Source organism: Danio aesculapii, chromosome 19, assembly GCF_903798145.1.
Source record: "Danio aesculapii chromosome 19, fDanAes4.1, whole genome shotgun sequence".
NCBI lineage: Eukaryota > Metazoa > Chordata > Actinopteri > Cypriniformes > Danionidae > Danio > Danio aesculapii.
This window is the reverse complement of record NC_079453.1, coordinates 1,021,217-1,041,500: the sequence shown is the minus strand read 5'-3', so window position 1 is coordinate 1,041,500 and position 20,284 is coordinate 1,021,217. Positions and strand designations below refer to the sequence as shown.

The following is a 20,284-nucleotide window of genomic DNA, read 5'->3' as shown; positions in this document are numbered from 1 at the left end:
GAAGGTCATCAGTTCATCGAACTCACCGCTGTTTACTAAGTGTAACCACAGATACAGGGACACTGGAGCGTTGTAAAGCTGTGAAGATCGGCTGGTCTGTCTGAGCTGACATACGAGCGATCCGATGATGAATCGACTGATCTTCGTGGTTTTAAAAGGCTCCAGTGTCCCTGTATCTGTGGTTACACTCAGTCAACAGCCTTGATTTCAGTAAACTGATGACTTTCACGGCCAATCACAGTCATTTCTGTTGAGCATGTGAACACAACGGCAAATCAGCGGTTTTTAAGAACGCGCTCAAAATGTTCGCAGGAAATGAACGTTTTTAAAATTTTAGTACCGTGACAACACTAGCTGTTTTATGTTTGAGTTTATATGTGTTTTTTTGATCTTATCAGAATTTTGTTTGGGCATTAGTTTCCAGGACACCAATCTGTTTTGGTCCCCATGTATTCAGCTGCATATAAACACTAATGTTTGCACATTTTTTTGTTACTGCAGATAGGATGCTGTTTTGTAATCAGTGTTGCTACAGCAATAAAATCGTTCTTGTGAATTCAGTATTGAATCTATATTTTATATAATGGGTTGCTCTTTGCTTCTGTCATAATTATCCAATTTTAGTTATTTTCTGGAGCCAAGCATTAGTAGTTGATTATTTCAGTTGGTCTCCAGTTATACTTCACAGCAAAACATTTTTTTAATCGGTATGTTTATCTAACTCGCCCCTTCACTACAGTATGTGGCCAATACATATCTAGGTATGATTTGGACATCACTGTATGTCAGTGTAGTTCAGGTCTCACTTTTTACCATGGTCCCAATATGTAGGTATTATTTAGACATCAGTTTATTTGTGTTTATTTGTCCTGAAAAGTGATGAAATTACTGTTTGTCCTCATATGTAGGTAAAAAATCAGGTTGTGCAAAATGAGCTTGAAATGCAAATCTTAACAGATGACTGTCATAACAAGGCCATGGCAACCTAAACCTGTTTTTAGCTTTGCTCTAGCAGCTTCAGAAAGGCATGTCCCCATTTGTGATGTATTTTCATATGTACCAGTTTTTCACAAAAACGCGTATGTGTGGTGTGTGTGTGTGTGTGTGTGTGTGTGTGTGTTTGTATGAGTACATGCAAAGGCTATTGTTTGTTTGTGTGTGTGTGTGCGTGTGTATGTGTGTGGTGTGTGTGTGTACCTGCAGAGGCGAGCGTGTGTGTACTGCAGAAACACACCCGTGTCTCCTTGCGCCTGCAGGACTTTGTCCCATTCAAACCTGTAGTCAGAAATCAGCGGCCCTTTGAAGTCCTGAAACACACACATGCCTGAGAGTGTTATAAACACACACACACCACACACACACACACACACACACACACGCACACACACACACACTGAATGTGAACAAAAATGAACACGCAGTTAAGCATGACAACAGATCACAATGAAAACACAAGAGAAACGCACACTCAGCCTTATATTCACAGAGGCACCGTTCTGAGCAGTGTGTGTGTGTGTGTGTGGTTGTGCATACGTTTGAGTGCATGTGGGTGTGTAAAATTGTGTGTGTGCAAGAGTGTTTATTTGTGTTTGTGAGTGAGAGTGCACGTCTGTAAGAGAGAAAGTGTGTGTGTGTGTGTGTATGTTTGAAAGAGTGTGTGGGAGTGCATGTGTATGTGTGTGAGTGTATGTACTGGTTATGGTGTTTTACGAGGACACGTTTGTATAATGACTGGTTTATGAGGACACACAGCCTTTTGTCCTCATAATTCAAAACAACTCGCAGTCGACGCGCTCTTCTCACAGTCAGAATGTGGCTCCTGTTAGGGCTGGGCTGGGTTTAGGGGTAGCGTGAGGCAACATAATCAGTGTATTTTTACAGTGCAAAACATATTATGGCATCCTTATCAACCATTTAAAACAAGTGTTGTGTGTGTGTGTAAGTGTTTGTGTTTGTGTTTGTAACATATCAGGACACAAATCTGTATAATGACATAGGTATGACACAGGTATTACAAAAAGGAGGTGAAATACGAGGAGATTGGTGACGTCCTCATTTCTCAAAATGCTTATAAATCCCACAGAAGGAGTTTAATCAGAGAGTAAAGCTGCACACTGTCTCCTGTGAAGGTTGGGTTTAGGGGTAGGGTGGGGTGAGGGCAGTACAATATACGGTTTCGACCGTATAAAATGAATGGAAACCTATGTAATGTACTCAATTTCACAAAAACAAACATGTGGTGTGTGTGTGTGTGTACCTGTACGATTAAAGCACTGATGCCGATTCTCTCTGCAGTCAGGTCCGGATCCTCCAGCTCTTTTGAAGCTACACAACAGACCAAAAGATCCTCGATTACACACAAGTGAACACGGTAAAACACACACCGATGCTCAGTTCATCCATTACTTTGTCTAATAAAGTGTGTGTCATCAGAATGTAGAGAAATATGATGATGATTTCTGAATATTTAACATTATTCAACTGAAAATAAATAATTATTATAACTGTGATGTACATTTCTAATATTATATTGTGTTATTTTATATTTGGTATTAAATGACAGTAAACTAGTTTAAACGCTATTGTTTTGATATTTTTCCCTTCTTTTGCAAAGTCGCTAACATTTGAGCGCGTTCTTAAACAGCACTGATTGGCTATTGTGTTCACATGCTCAACAGAAAGGACTGTGATTGGTCGTGAAGGTCATCAGTTCACCAAACTCACCGCTGTTTGCTGCGTGTAACCACAGATACAGGGACACTGGAGCATTTTAAAGTCACGATTCATCAGCATATCACTCATATGTCAGCTTACAGACAAATCAGCTGATCGACATGACTTTGAAACGCTCCAGTGTCCCTTTATCTGTGGTTACACTCAATAAACAGCGGTGAGTTCGTTGAATGATGAACTTCACAGCCAATCACAGTCATTTCTGTTGAGCATGTGAACACAATAGCCAATCAGTGCTGTTTAAGAACGTGCTCAAATGTTGGCGGGAAATGTTTTTGAAATTCCAGTATCGTGACAACAATCCCGCGGACATCATTAGACATGGCTGCTCCCTCTAATATGTGCACTGTTTAGGGGGTACAGGGGGTGATTTCGATTCAGTCTGTGTGTGTGTGTTTATGTGGAGGTCGTAAACTGATCCTCACTGCGGGACTGCCTCATGTTGTGGATCATCCGGCTCTGCGCCTCCTCCAGCACGTCCTCCAAGAACAGCACCTCCCCACGTCGAGTGCTCATGCCCTGCACCAGGCCGAACGCCACGTGATGACACCTGACACACACACACACACGTTGGACTTCATGTTTTATGGGTTCTAAATAGTTAAATAATACAATTTTGGTTATTTAAACATAAATATATAGCCTATAATAAAAGTCATTATATCTTTTTTATTTGGTGAATGTGTCTATTTTTATTTAATAAATAATGTCTTTTCTACTTGGGCTACTTAAATTTATATTCGGGCTACCAAAAACTGAAGCGAGCCTGCCAGAGGGCTACCAGGAATTTAGAACTTTTGCAAGCCCTGTTGTATTCTCTCAGGATCTTGTACTACACAACACGAGCAGAGCGATTCATATCCTTCATTTCATCCGCGCGCGCGCACACACACACACACACACACAAAACACCTGAGGGATGTTTAGTTAGCAGGTGTGTCGAGTGAGAGAATGAGCACTGTTCCGGTCACTGGGTTTGAAGGTGTGTTTGGTAAAGGTGTGTGTCCATCCTGAATGAGCCTGCTGCCTCAGTTTGAACAGATGTTTACAAGTCTTTCATTAATGCCACGCAACACTCTTAGCATAATAATAAAGCTCAAATGAATGAATACAGATCAAATCCCAACCAGATGAGCTTAATCTAGGCTTCCTTCAACCTTGCAAGAACAGCACATGCTTTAGACAAAACATCCGTGTTTTTGTCAAGGCGATCACAGGTGGAAGAAGTGGGAAAAGGTTTATTTGAACACTGTCAGCGCATCTGCCTGACTGAGGAGATAGCAGACAACAATATGAGACAAACTTCACACGTACAATGTTTTTAGACAGCCTGAAATATACAAAAATATAATGCATAAGAAATAATGAAACAACGATGACTCCAGAGTTTGAGATCTTCATACTTTAAACCTTTAATGACTTTAAACCTTAAAGCTTGAGTGAAACATAAAATCAATTCGAAATGCACCACTATTCCCTCCTGAACTGATTGTGAGTGTAGTTTTTAACAGCAGATGGCGCTGTATGCTTCACAGACATCTGTACTCTGCTTGCATCTAATTTCTTACAATCACCACATTGAACCTAAAATAATCATTAGTTGGGAAGGATGAAGCGAATTATAGTGCCAATAGTGAGGTGTTTACGTTAATCTCATTATTATTACATCTCATCCAAACGCACAAGCATTATTTCTCATGATCATTTGAGTGAACACTAGCCTAGGACACCATTAAATCTAGTATAGAGTAGCATCTGCTGTTAAAATCTAGCCTAGAGCGGCATCTGTTAAAAACTAGCATAGAGCGGCATCTGTTAAAAACTAGCCTAGAGCGGCATCTGTTAAAAACTAGCATAGAGCGGCATCTGTTAAAAACTAGCCTAGAGCGGCATCTGTTAAAAACTAGCATAGAGCGGCATCTGTTAAAAACTAGTCTAGAGCCCTATCCGCTGTTAAAAACTAGCCTAGAGCTGCATCTGTTAAAAACTAGTCTAGAGCGACATCTGTTAAAAACTAGCCTAGAGCGCACTCTGCTCTTGAAACTAGCCTAGAGCGCTGTCTGCTGTTAAAAACTAGCCTAGAGCGGCATCTGTTAAAAACTAGTCTAGAGCACTATCTGTTGTTAAAAACTAGCCTAGAGCGGCATCTGTTAAAAACTAGCCTAGAGCGACATCTGTTGTTAAAAACTAGCCTAGAGCGGCATCTGTTAAAAACTAGCCTAGAGCGACATCTGTTAAAAAACTAGCCTAGAGCGCAGTCTGCTCTTGAAAACTAGCCTAGAGCGCTGTCTGCTGTTAAAAACTAGCCTAGAGCACTGTATGCGGTTAAAACTAGCCTAGAGTGCCATCTGGTGTTAAAAACTAGCCTAGAGCACTGTATGCGGTTAAAACTAGCCTAGAGCGCCATCTGCTTGTAAAAACTAGCCTAGAGTGCTGTCTGCTGTTAAAACTAGCCTAGAGCGCCATCTGGTGTTAAAAACTAGCCTAGAGCACTGTATGCGGTTAAAAGTAGCCTAGAGTGCCATCTGGTGTTAAAAACTAGCCTAGAGCACTGTCTGCTGTTAAACACTAGCCTAGAGCGCCATCTGCTTGTAAAAACTAGCCTAGAGTGCTGTCTGCTGTTAGAACTAGCCTAGAGCGCTGTCTGCTGTTAAAAACTAGCCTAGAGTACTGTATGCGGTTAAAACTAGCCTAGAGTGCCATCTGGTGTTAAAAACTAGCCTAGAGCACTGTCTGCTGTTAAAACTAGCCTAGAGCGCCATCTGCTTGTAAATACTAGCCTAGAGTGCTGTCTGCTGTTAAAACTAGCCTAGAGCGCCATCTGGTGTTAAAAACTAACCTAGAGCGGCATCTGTTAAAAACTAGCCTAGAGTGCCGTCTGCTGTTAAAAACTAGCCTAGAGCGCAGTCTGCTCTTGAAAACTAGTCTAGAGCACCATCTGGTGTTAAAAACTAGCCTAGAGCACTGTCCGCTGTTAAAAACTAGCCTAGAGCACCATCTGGTGTTAAAAACTAACCTAGAGCGGCATCTGTTAAAAACTAGCCTAGAGTGCCGTCTGCTGTTAAAAACTAGCCTAGAGCGCAGTGTGCTCTTGAAAACTAGCCTAGAGCACCATTTGGTGTTAAAAACTAGCCTAGAGCGCCGTCTGCTGTTAAACACTAGCCTAGAGCACCATCTGGTGTTAAAAACTAGCCTAGAGCTCTGTCTGCTGTTAAAAACTAGCCTAGAGCTCTGTCTGCTGTTAAAAACTAGCCTAGAGCGCAGTCTGCTGTTAAAACTAGCCTAGAGGACTTTAAAATTTAGCCTAGAGCACTCTTTTGTTGAAATCTAGTGTAGATTGCTGTCTGTGTATGTGTGTGTGTGTGCGTGTGCGTGTGTGTGCGTGTGCGTGTGCGTGTGCTATGCAGCAGTATACCTGTCGGCCCACTGCTGCCCCATGGCCTGCAGGATGTGGAAGAGCTGCTGGAAGTGCACAGACTGACTCTTATCTGTCTTGAAGAGGAAAAAGGGCTGAGCAGATGCAGACAGAGCAGGAATCATGGGATTGAACACACAACATTCTGAACTATCATCTTTACCACGTAGATCATCTCATCAAAGCCAAACCTCTGCTTCCTGTCCAGCGCCGCTGCCACGTCTCTGAAAAACCCAAGAGATAGGATATCTGCCATGGCCCTCAGTGTTTGTGTGAATGTGTGTGTGTGTGTGTGTCTGAGAGCTCACACACACCTGGTGATGTACAGGGATGTCCCATCACTGCGGACCAGTGTGGCGTAATTGGACATGTCGCCCGTCTCAGACAGATCCACCACACCCGTTCCTTTCCTGAAGCCAATCACAAACACACACACACACACACACACACACACACCGTTATTCACTACGTTCAGTAAGGACACATATGACTTTAATATTAAACATACCCATTCCACATACAGTTTTAAAGGTGCTGTATGTAAGTTTTGACTCTTCTAAAGCATTAAAATACCATAATATGTTTGCAGATATTTTAGAAACATTTACATTATGTGCCAGAACATCTTTGAACGTCTTTGTTTGACCATTTAACCCGCCCAATGCCAGTTTAGCCAATTATATTCAGCACCCGGGTTGCCTTGGTGGAAAAAGTGGTTCTCACTTGGTGGTTCTCAGAGTGTGCATCCACGACTGAAATGTGACCTCCGGTGGACAGTAGCAGACTCCGAAATGAGATGCAGATTCAGAGTTCCTCATGAGGTGGTTATTAATAAGCAAATAATATTATGAGCGTAAACATTAGGTGAGCAGGTTACATAGTACCCTGTGTCCTAACAACATGCTACGTGACGAAATTAGCATTAATAAGCAAAATACAGCCATTCAGGAGCACAGAATAGTGCACTCACTGCACTCCAGCGAAATGGTAAACTTTATAATCTAATGAATACATATTAAACCTCTTTAACATGATTAAATGTAGATGCTGAATCACTGATATGTGTTGGTTTGCACTGAGTCTCAGTTCTAGAGCTCAATTTCAGATGGTTTATTTTATTTTCCAGATCTGAGGTGAACTATCTGCTGCTGCTTTCAGTAGTTTGGCAATAAATGTGATGTAAAATGCCATTCAGACTCACATTATCAGCATTTAACACTGAATAAAGCACATGAGGTGCACCTGAGCTGATCATTGTCAGTTTTCTGTTGTTCAGCTGTGAGAAACAGAAGCCGTCTCTAATATATTAATTTCAGGTGTTTGTTATAAAAACTCCTTTTAATATAGAAAATATTCCTTCTGTCGCATGCCGTTGCTTTTATTTTAACACGACTTAAAACAGCTTTTAGGCTCGACAATCAGGCACACTGCTGTTGGTGTCGTCAATCTGGCAACCTGCTCTTGCATGTGTTTTGAACCAGGCGTGCAATACCTAGTTCAACCACTGGGTGTCAAACTTACACACTGTACCTTTATTAAAACACAATGATGTCAGAGAAATGAAACGATTCACATTTTTGGAAATGCTTGAAGGGGCGTTCATAGGACTGGCATTACACCTTTATAATCATAATGTGACACGTGAACTTACTTGCAATCTTATGAACTTTAAAATCACGACAAATTGACATTACCAAGACAACCGATCTGGTCATAAACCTGTCATAAACATGACTATCATGAGGCATTACAGGAACAAGAATTTTAGAAGAGCGTCATTAGTATTAGTCTTGACCTCAACTATAGTGTTATAAAATACATTTGTCAATAAAATGCCATTAACCTTTATAATCTGGATAAAAAAATATAGTTATTATTTATTATATATTATAGTCAGTATGGGTCAATATGAGACGGTCTGTCCAGATCTGAACAGATTAAAAAGGTAATCATACAGGATTAGACATTAATGACACTGTTATCCATCTAATTGAAAGATTATTGACACTTTTAATGCCAGATTCATTTTATTCCACTGAAAAAAGTGATAGGAAAATTAATAATTATGATGCTTATTATACCACAGCCATATCACCCTAAGGCCCAGGATGGGTTACTCACTGAAGCTAAGCAGGGCTGAGCTTGGTCAGTATCTGGATGGGAAACCACATAGGAAAACTAGGTTGCTGTTGGAAGTGGTGTTAGTGAGGCCAGCAGGGGGCGCTCAACCTGCGATCTGTGTGGGTCCTTATGCCCCAGTATTGTGTAGGGGACTCTATACTGCTCAGTGAGTGCCGTCTTTCGGATGACAGATGAGGTCCTGACTCTCTGTGGTCATTAAAAATCCCATGGCACTCCTGGTAAACAGTAAGGGTGTAACCCTGGTGTCCCGCCCAAATTCCCTCAATCAGCCCTTACCGGTCATGGCCTCCCAATCATCCCCATCCACTAAATTGGATCATCACTGTCTCTCCACTCCACCTATAGCTGGTGTGTGGTGAGCGCACTGGCGCCGTTGTCCTGTGGCTGCCGTCGCATCCTCCAAGTGGAGCTGCACACTGGTGGTGGACTGGAGAGACCCCCCTCATGATTGTGAAGTGCTTTGGGTGTATGGCCGTACACAATAAATGCGCTATATGAATACACATTACATTACATGTATTCAATATTCCTGAAATATTAAATACTGATGACAGATTTATGATCAAAGTTATGTTGTCATTGTAATTGTCATGATGAATTTGTTTATGTCAAGTTGCAATGTCCACGAAATCTCGAACAATGTCATCTTTGCATTTAAAATGGCATACCTGAGCAAATGACACTTAATGTCGGCCATCATAAGCATCCATAAAAAATAATATCATGACAGTCCTGTGAACACCCCTTCAGCTAAAGTCGAACCCATTTTTGGAATAGCTCTAATAAACTAAATGCGATGATGATATTTATTCTCAGTTTGAGTGAACACAGTTATTTAAAAACATTAAAAGTTCTTAAACTACGCAGAGATTCTTCATGCTGTGCAGAAACCTGGTCTGTTTCTTTTAGTATGACTGATAAAGATGCAGCACAGCAAGTTTTCTACGTTTGTGTTGTCAAAACATCTAACTGAGTGAGAATGCTTCATTTATACTCAAACACACATCAGCCCTTATTATGCTGCAGTCACAGGCGCCCCTATTGTGCTTTTTAAGAGGTTTCTTATTTTGTTTTGGAAAACTCCAACATCAGGTTCACATGCAAGCAAGGTCAAAAACACATTTACTTTCACATCACCCAGAAGAGTCATGCACGACTGCCTTGTACTTTCTAAACTTCTCATTTCTGACAGCCTGCTCTGCTCTGATGAGTCAGACACACATACTCTGCTTGGTTAGATGCACATGGTCTGTTCTGATTGGTCGGACACACATGCTCTGATTGGTTAGACACACATAGTTGCTCTGATTGGTCAGATGTACATAGTCTGCTCTGACTGGTCAGATGCACATAGTCTGCTCTGATTGGTCAGACACACATACTCTGCTTGGTTAGATGCACATGGTCTGCTCTGATTGGTCAGATACACATATCTGCTCTGATTGGTCAGATGTACATGTCTGCTCTGATTGGTCAGATGTAGATAGTCTGCTCTGATTGGTCAGATGTAGATAGTCTGCTCTAATTGGTCAGATGTAGATAGTCTGCTCTGATTGGTCAGACACACATACTCTGACTGGTTAGACGCGCACAGTCTGATTGGTCAGACACACATGCTCTGATTAGTTCCTCATGATTAATTTGAAAGAATCTCAACTGAAGCATGAAAAGAAGGCGGGACATAGAGCATACTTGTCAACCCTCCTGGGATTCTCCCGTATTTTACACTTCTATCCCGCTATGCTCCTGTAAAGGTATTTTCCCGTATTTCTCCCGTATTTTCAATCAATGAAAGATGGCAATAAACATTAAAGAGCCGATCCTCACTATATGCAAACGATACCGCCGAACCACCAGGAGACGCCCCTTGCTCTTAAATGTGAATCTGTTCTGTGCTTTCATTTTGTTTAGGCATGAAAACACTGAAATAAATATATAAACATGGAGACTGCCTTACTTTTCATTGCATTTCCTCAAAACAATCAGTTCATGTAAGCGGTGCATGACTGTCAGCCGACGTGCTCCATATTGATAAATACACGCTGTTTCCCAAACTAATTCTGTATATGCGATTTGAAGCAGATCGAGAGTGGACACTCTGGATTTTGGGTGCGTTTGAACACATTATAGACATAATAATAATAATAATAAATAATAATAATAATAATAGTAATAATATAATAATAATAATAATATAATATAATATAATAATAATAGTAATAATAATAATAATAATAATAATAATAATAGTATTAATATTAATAATAATAATATTAATAATAATAATAGTAATAGTAATAATAGTAATAATAATAGTAATAGTAATAATAATAGTAATAATAATAATTATAATAATAGTAATAATAATAATAATCATAATAATAATAATAATAATAATCATAATAATAATCATAATAATATTAGTAATAATAATAATAGTAATAATAATAGTAATAATAATAATAATAATAGTAATAATAATAATAATAATAATAATAATAATAGTAATAATAACAGTAATAATAGTTATAATAATAAAATAATAATAATAATAATAATAATAATAATAATAATAATAATAATAGTAATAATAATAATAATAACAACATACATGTCGATCTTTGTGGGTTTTCATTTAAACACAACAAATTTTATCCTAAATAAGCATAAACAGTTAGGAAATCAACCGAATGACACCAAGAAAAGGTTAATAAGATTTGATAACTTAATTTTATTTCTTTATAATGGCTGTTAATTTTAATAGGCTAAACTGTTTGCCATTTATTCACTGTTTTTTCTAATGTATACTATTTATTCTATCCTGTTTATTTACAATGATATTTAGCAGCCAGATATTTAGTCATTTGGGATCGCTTATTTTCACATCCTAATGTTGACAGGTATGACAAGAGTATTTCTTCCCCTTTAAGTACCAAGTAGCTGGTCGGCCCGATTCTAGATGACATTGTTTATAACCAAATTATATCTGTATTTATTATTAATTATTGTATGTATTTTTGTAATTAAATTCCATTTTGACTAATGTGTATCAGAATTATTTATTCATGCATTTGGTCACCTTCTGTATACACCAGTTTGCCCTGCCTGTAATGATCAAATGCTGTTCAGGTCCTATTTAACTGGTTCATGTGTGTTTGATCAGGGTTGGAGCTGAAATCTGCAGGAAGGTAGATCTCCAGGAGCAGGGTTGAGCACCCCTGGTTTAGGTTTATTCTTTGCTTATAAAATGCTGCCCGGGTCTTTTTTGACCTGTAAGTCAACAGGAGGGTTAAAAAGCAAAACAGGACCCTTTAATTCAGGGCTGAATATTGTGCTGGAGAGATGCAGACGTACTGTGAGGTCTTCAGCAGGCCTCTGCTCTTTAGCTCGTCCAGCACAGTCTGTGTTTGAGCGCGATGAAAAGATTCTCCAGAGTAATGATCAAACTCCACTCCTAAACGCTGAGAGAACACAAACATCAGACAGACAGCACACACTCCTCCACTGCTGCAGACTCTTCTCTCTACTGTATGGAGCTCAACTTATGACAAAACTGAATGTGAACTGTGCAAATGTTACTTGAAGGGGACCTATTATGCAGAAATCACTTTAATAAGGGCTTTAATCACAGTTGTGTGTCAGCAGTGTGTGAATAAACCAGCGTCTAATTGTAAAACTGTATTGATTGTATTGTTTATAATCAGACTTGCAGTCTGCAGAAACACTTTGATTGACATTCTCTCTTTGCATGTGTCATCAGAGGGGCAAAGCCCCGCCCACTAGTGACCATCTCTCCCTCATTAGCATAGGACCATAGTCTTGCTTTTGAATCGGCCACTATGCTGACACACAGGCATTTGTAGCTCCGCCCTCTTCTGAAAAGGGCACAATCTCATTTGAATTTAAAGCGACAGTCACCAAAACTCCACAATTAGGATCAAAGCCTAAAAGGGTCAGTATATGTTTGTAGAAAAGGCCTTTTGTAGAATGCACTGTTATCACTAATAGTGATCAGCTTTTATTCATTAAAGGCTTCTCAACGCCGCATTTCAGTAGCACGGAAAAAAGCTGCTGCAACTAAACAATGTAATGCATATTGCGTCTTTTCCGAACGCAAGTACACTATTTTCAATGGAGACGTGCACATATTAGGAGTGGTGTGCGCACGGCTTGCAAGCGGACCGACGCACTCGCCCCTTGCAGGGTGACACACAGTAGAAATGATCTCAGGCTGTAGTGGTGAGAGTTGTGCGTGGCTTTCAGTGCAACGTTAAACAAAAGATATGTTCGAGGAATTATTACAAATGATTATATATATACTGTTACGTTCAGTGACTGTTTTGTTTTTGTTTCTATACTGCAGTTTTCTTCTCTGTTTCCTGATTTCTTTTGTTTACAGATTGTTGCCACCTGAGTCAAATCTGCGCAGCTAATCAACTGAGCTATAATGGCTGGCCGACAAGAAGGCAAGAGAGGGGAGACCACATGTCTCACTTGAGCTTCTCCAGTCCCAGATACCAGGGGCTTGTGACTCGTGCGCTATTTGTTTTTACTTTTATAATGTGAATTAAGTTAACGGTATGAGTAAGGGTGGGGTGTCTTTTTTTATTTTAAAATCTTTTTTCTCCCGTTTTGGTGGGTAACCCTGCTGAAAAATCCAGCTTAAACCAGCCTAGGCTGGTTGGCTGGTTTTAGCTGGTCAACCAGCCTGGTTTCCAGCCATTTCCAGTTGGTCTTAGCCGGTCAGGCTGAAAAATTACCAGCTAAATCCAGCTAAAACCAGCTTGACCAGCCTGGTTTAAGATGGACATAGCTGGTTTTGGCTGGACTCCCAGCCTGGCTAGGTGGTCAAGCTTTTAGCTGGTCATTTTCCAGCCTGACCAGCTAAGACCAGGAAACCAGCTTGGAAATGGCAAAACCCCTCTAAAACCAGGCTGGTCAACCAGCTAAAACCAGCCAACCAGCCTAGGTTTAAGCTGGATTTTTCAGCAGGGAAGAAAGGGAAGTAAACTGTATTTTTTCTTTTGGGAATGTTTATTTTGTTAGGTTAGTTTAAATGTGTTGTTTTGTTTGTTATTTCGGACCCCCATATCCTGAGGTATTATTTTTGTTTCGTATTATGTTCTTTAAAATTTAAGATACATAATTTCTTTTGATAACACATAAATCAATGGTTGCCTGATGGTGATCAGAATATTAAGGTGTTGACTGATGATTCTGGGTCTGGAAGCGGTACTCCTCTCTTCCTTCATTTGTTCGTTCCTAGCTGTGTTTTACCTCTAGATTTAAATGGGAACGTAACAGTATGAACGCAGATGATAACAACAGTTCATTTAAATTCTGAGCTAATATATAGCTTAAATAACATTAGACAAACGCTATTTTTTATTTATTCTTATTTTTATTTATTTATTCATTGTTCTGTCGTTTATTTTCATTGTAAAATTATCACTCATGTTTAAATAATTTATTTTTAAGTCCTAAAAGAGAAATGGACTATTGTTTGTGTTTCATTAATAGTCTGTGCTGTATTTGGATACTGAGCAGCAGTAAACAACACTGTAAAATATAAGCATTTTTAATGTGATTTTTCTAAACTAGTAGTGCTTTCAATGTAATAAATGCATAATAATGATGATAACGGTGAAACCATGATTATTCTTCAGACTATGATCGTTGCATTACACGGTTTAAAACATAACATATGAACGTGTCTGAATGTAGAAGACGCCTAAAGCAATACACTGATATTGTGCCTTAAATATAACATTTGGTTATGCTTGTAAAAAGCCACATTGTACAATGCAGTGATGTTATGTAGCTTCAAAATACAACATATTAACATTTTAAAGTAGAAAAAGTCAACGTGAGTGTCTTAAGGAGCAAAATACACCATATGGGCTCCTATATGCTGTTGTGTCATCACTTATATTGCACGTCATATCTCTCCGGCCCCTCATTTGGGATGCTTTTCATGAACTGGCCCCCATGACGAACTAATTGAATAGCCCTGGGTTGGAGACATGAGAGACTTATTTAACATCTTGTTTAAAGGTGTGTAATAGGTCACCTTTAATTAAACTGAATATTATATGCCATTTAAACTAGTTTTGAATTAGATTTGGGGTTGTTTTAAGAACATTTGAAATTTAAGGCAAATTATTTTAGGGCTGATTTTTAGACATGAATTTTCTAACTACAGATTTTTAATTTTCCTAGACTTCAGATTGATTAAAAAAAATACAGTTTTAATATTTCCAAGGTGAAATGTGAAACTCTAAAGATCAATATTTGACCATTCATAATACAGAATTTCAGCTAAATGCTAAATATCAGCTCCATATACTGCTGCTGCTGCTGGATTCTCTTCTGTATTTCCCGGAACACAGCGCCATCTAGAGGCTGTTCAGGAATATCATTACTCTGAGCCTCTCAATGCCTGCACGAAACACAATTATAAAAGGTAGAGAGGTTTAAAAGTGTTTTATTTTACCATATTATATAGTTCTACACCACATCTCGCTCCTTAAACGTCGATCTGAACTCTGAAGATGGATCACATTCACACAGTGACATTTTGATGCTCTTTATTGGTCCAAATTATTTGTTCAGTCCTTTGTTCAGCTGTTGTCAATGCAGATTTGCTCAAAACAAACACCCATACACAAACACACACAGAAATACACACACACGCGCACAGATATACACAAAAAAACACACGCAGACATGTATACAGATACACAACTGAAAGCACACACAGACAGACACACACATAAGACAGACAGCACAGAATCACACGCAGACACATATACAGATACACAAATGAACGCGCACACACATTTACAGACTCACACACAGCTGCACAAACACATACACACACAGAATCACCTTTGGTTAATCCTTTGCTCACTCGTGTCAGTGCCAAATGCCGGTTTCAACGGTGCCAGCAGTGGAAATCTTGGGCTGTGGACAATGTGAAGCGTGTTGTCCACCTTCACTGTCTTTCCCACATCTGGGAGAGTTACGGTGTGGAGAAGCCCCAAAGAAGTGCATCGCCCAGACTGTTGCATGCCCAGAGTGAAGCATGGGGGTGGATCAGTGATGGTTTGGGCTGCAATATCATGGCATTCCCTCGGCCCAATACTTGTGCTAGATGGGCATGTCATCGTCAAGAACGACCCAACCATTATAGTAGACCATGTGACCCAATGGGTCAAACATTGTATCCTGAAGGTAGTGCCATGCATCAGGATGATAATGCACCAATGCACACAGCAAGACTGGTGACAGAGTGGTTTGATGAAAATGAAGTTGAACATCTCTCATGGCCTGCACAGTCACCAGATCTAAACATTATTGAGCACTTTGGGTGTTTTGGAGGAGCGAGTCATGACACGTTTTCTTCCACCAGACATGAACGCTATTCTGAAGAAGAATGGCTCAAAACCCTCTGGCCGCTATGCAGGACTTGTATCTGTCATTCCTAAGACCAGCTGAGGCTGTATTGGCTGCAAAAGGAGGCCCTACACCATACTTATGAATTAGTGGTCTAAAACCAGTGCTTTCAGTTTCATTGTCCAACCACTGTACATACAGATACACACACTCAAACATCAATGCACACACTAGCACACTCAATAGTGAAGCGGTGGACGGTCACCTGATAGATGCGCTTGTACTCCTGGATGGTGATCTCCCTGAAGTGTCTCCACAGCTCCAGCGCCTGCTCCTCGCTCTGCTCCAGACGCCTGAAGAACTGAGCAGCAGCCGAACCACACTGGCATCGCTCTCCGCCTCGCGGTTCACCTGCACATACACTACGGGCGGACATACACAACGCTGAGTTAAGCACTGACAGATCACTGCCAATCAACACACACACACACACAATACTCATTCATTTTCTTTTCGGCTAAGTCCCTTTATTAATCAGGGGTCGCCACAGCGGAATGAACCGCCAACTATTCCAGCATATGTTTTATGCAGTGGACGCCCTTCCAGCTGCAACCCATAACTGGGAAACATCCATACACACTCATTCACACACATACACTATGGACAATTTAGCTTATCCAATTCACCAGTACCACTTCTTAGGACTTGTGGGGGACACCGGAGCACCCGGAGGAAACCAATGAAGGAGGAAAACAATTCTCAATATATTGTTAAACTGTTAATTACCACCTCCAGAGCTCATTACATAGTAAATTTATGATTTCAGTCTTTATCTGGGTCACGCCACCGAAATTGGAGGAAATTTCTAAACTCAAACCAGGAGGCTCGTCACAAGCACAATTCGTTATTAACAATGTGATGGTTGTTCTGCAGTCAAACGGTCATTCTCAAGAAGACCACGTGAATCTGCAAGAGTCTCAGGAGTCTCGTAGGGCCTTGAACCGTGTTGAAGCACGCAGTGAGGAGTTTGGTCTTTAATAAACTACGACAGTTCATTTAACAGTAAGAATGATCAATAAATCCACATCAAACAGTCCATTAATTGTCACGTCGCATCTTCAGATTCGGGCTCAGGCGCGCTTAGCACTCGCACCACAAGCGTACCGCAGCAAAGCCCAAGGGAATTGCACTCTGGCACACCTCTTCCAACCTGGCCAGGGCCGGCGAACTGAACTACACCTGAGCCCGATTTACAGCACTCACACTTCTCAAACGAACCGGGAAACGTGCCTAAGCACGGTTCGGATAGCATAGTGTGAGTGTGCCCTTAGACGTCTGCAAGAGTCTCATTGACCAGATTTGAGCGTATTTTTACTGAACACACCATTTACTGAACCGTACCGAAACTGTGACGCTTAAACCGTAATACAAACCAAACCATGAAAATGTCCCTGTATCATTGTGTTTCCTGCAGAAGCTCATGTAATGTTGGGTGTTTATCTTTAATTTTTCGACTTGACTGCAGTTTGTTTCAAGTTTCACTCGTGAACATTTCATTCACATCCTCGTGACAAACTGGGGTATTAGACGAGAAATAAAGTAAGGACTGCTGGAAGAGTGTTGTTAAATGGAAAGCCGAACGGAAAGAAAATAAACCTCTGCATTTCCTGATGTGTGTGTGTGCGTGCGATCCTTTACTGACAGCCGTGTGTGTGCATCTTGTCACAAAATGCGGCGAAAAGTCCCACATGACAGTAATAGTTTGATTGCGGTGTTTACTTCAATAATGCCACTAATATCTGCATACTCCATGTCTTAATTTCATTATTTGTTTAGTTCAGTTCTGACTTTAGTCGGATTAAGGTCATCAAAAATCACTGTTTACATGGTGACTCTTAATCAGAGTATTGTCTTAATCGTATTAAAACCGTATTAAAGTATTGGTGCCCATTTAAACATACTCAATGTTCTACTCGACCACACCGTCAGGGCTCTGCAATCTTGGCTTTGTGAAGCAGCATTTTCTGTATGTACGTACATTAAAAGCAAGGATGCCATGGCTCACGCTTATTGACAGTGGAAGATGATTTACGGTTAGTCGTGTCAGGAATCCAACCACAGATTAGCATGTTGTCCTCACAAACAGGCTCAGCCATCACACTGAATCAGGTCAGCTGTATATTTATGTTTCAATGGAATCAATACTACGCACTTTAAACACAGCAAGTTATATGTGAATGATGTTTGTGCATGCATTATAATTTTAGCTGGAGGGAGGGGTGCCTGGGCGGGGCGCGAGGGGGGGGGGGGGGGGGGGGTTGTCTTAAAAGTTTGAAAAGCCCTGCCGTAACAAACACACACACACGCACATGCACACACATACACACCTCAAACAGATGCTCCAGTGGCTGCCTCCTTAGCTTCTCCTGAGAGCCGAATCGTTCAAACCCTGAGCCCAACAGACCTGCGCACACACGCACGCACACACACACACAAAGCAGATGACGACCACTGCAAGGTTATTACAGTGAATGAAAACTACTGGTAAACTAACAACAGTCACTGATAAACTATCCGAAATAAAATTAGAATTAGCGAAAATTACTATCACATTACAATATTACAAACACAATCACAATCATTTACAGAATTATTCATTCTGTGGTGGAAAACCCATCTCAAATCTCCATTTCATTGGCAAAACCATTGAAAAGGTTGTTTTTAACCAGGTTAACAAGTTCTTAAACTCTAAAGGATGTTAAGACAATTTTCAATCTGATTTCAGAGCACATCACAGTACAGAGAGCGATTCATGTGGATTCAGGCAAACTAACAGTGCTGGTATTGCTTGATCTCAGAGCTGCATTTGACACTGCTGATCACAGCATACTTCTGGATGGGAAAACTAGGTTGGGCTGTCTGGGACGGTCCTCATATTGTTCAGATCTTACCTTGAAGGGAGACTATGTCACTACCATACTCAACACACTGAAATAAAAGCCTCTGCAATGATCAGTTCATGAGGACTGTGGGGAACTCACCGAACTGCATTCCCCAGTCACCCAGATAATTGACTCGGATCACCTCGTTCCCCAAAGCCTTCTTTAGGTTGGCAATGAAATTTCCTACAACAACAAAAAGCGAAAGATTTAATTGGGATTATCTCTGAATGACTGTTCTGTTAACACTTCTGTTCATCGAGGAGGAAAACACCAGTGGCAAAATAAACATCAAGGGTTTTTTCCATTTCCACTGACAGATTGCTTTAACAGCATCAATGGTAAATAATAATCTACTAAATATTCATTTGTGTTAAGGATTTTAACTCTTTAATTTAGTTTTTGCAGCTGTTGATGTATTATACTAAAGTGTAAGAAGTTGTTTTTGATTAATACCCTCCTGAATAATAACTAAACAGAAATGACTTTTATTTTGACACTTTTTTTGTGTGTGCCACATTTAATGTCACATTAAAAGAAAACCTCCACTCACACTCTTATTCATACAAAACAAACTCTGACATCAGTAACAATGCATCCACATAATTAAAGTCAGTATATAGTCAATTAATAATAATAAAATGGAGCAATGGAGCACACCACCAGTGCTCGGTCTTTAATAATTAAAGCTGCAAGCAGCAATGAAAGGGACCTCACACCCGGGCTCACCACTGCCCGGGGCTTAGGATGACAGAGAACAGCGACAATAATTAAGCTGATTTATATAACAAAAACCAGAGAGAAATCACAGATTTATGCCAAACTTCCTTCTATCAGCAGGTGGCGCTATCACTAACTGAATATTGGCATATAGATGTCTTCAGGAGAGGAATGTCCTCGAACATTAATTTTCAGGAAGTGTTCTTGGAGCATCGTGTGATTATAGTTGAAGACACAAGGACTGTTTTTGGTCTTTTCTGGTGATCTTACACCATGTCCTTACAACACACATCGCAAGAAAATTCCAGCGACAACGTCCACATACCGGGATTGAAGCATCGTCTTTTTATAATTGTACTGACACACGGCTGTGGTGAAGAATTACGAAGCGATTTACAGTTTTATTAGAAAGATCCACTGTTTTAAACTTGTAAAACTCATTCTTGAGGAACAGATGATCACAGAGAGCTGAACAGATCTTTTAATCCTAGTTGCTTTGCGCGCGTCCAGTCTTGAGGATATGCGTTACTACAAAGACATGTTAATACGCGGCTGTCAATCAATTCGGTCGGCGGGAAACCGCACTCCTACATCACGTGCAGTGAATCGCTCAAAATGGGAGGGATTTGGATCCCGTTTTAACATCAGGAAATTTTAAAAGATGTACTTATTGTGTTTATATCATCCCAGTGTGACTGTGGACCTACACACAGATCTGTCCAAACAAAAATATACAAATACAAAAGATGATTTTCATTATAGATGCCCTTTAAAGCTGCAAGCAGCAATGAACGGGACCTCACACCCAGGCTCACTATCGCTCGGTGGCCTTATGATGACAGAGAACAGCGACAATAATAATTTAAGCTGATTTATATATAACAAAAGCCAGAGAGAAATCACAGATTATGCCAAACTTCCTTCTGTCGGCAGGTGGCGC

The 20,284-nt window shown here is 40.2% G+C and overlaps 1 protein-coding gene across 1 annotated transcript; it reads right to left on the bottom strand.

Annotated features, from left to right (window-relative positions):
- Window positions 1-151: 151 nt before the first annotated feature.
- Window positions 152-18,814, bottom strand: LOC130247017 (probable arginine--tRNA ligase, mitochondrial; the record flags this gene model as incomplete). The annotated part of the gene is given in 12 exon segments (XM_056480196.1): window positions 152-176; window positions 1,198-1,307; window positions 2,258-2,325; window positions 3,159-3,283; window positions 6,149-6,225; window positions 6,312-6,372; window positions 6,463-6,558; window positions 11,645-11,751; window positions 15,951-16,063; window positions 16,066-16,107; window positions 18,069-18,149; window positions 18,727-18,814. Coding segments are annotated over 12 exon segments (993 nt in total), but the record flags the coding sequence as incomplete, so codon positions are not given.
- Between the last annotated feature and the right edge of the window lie 1,470 nt (window positions 18,815-20,284).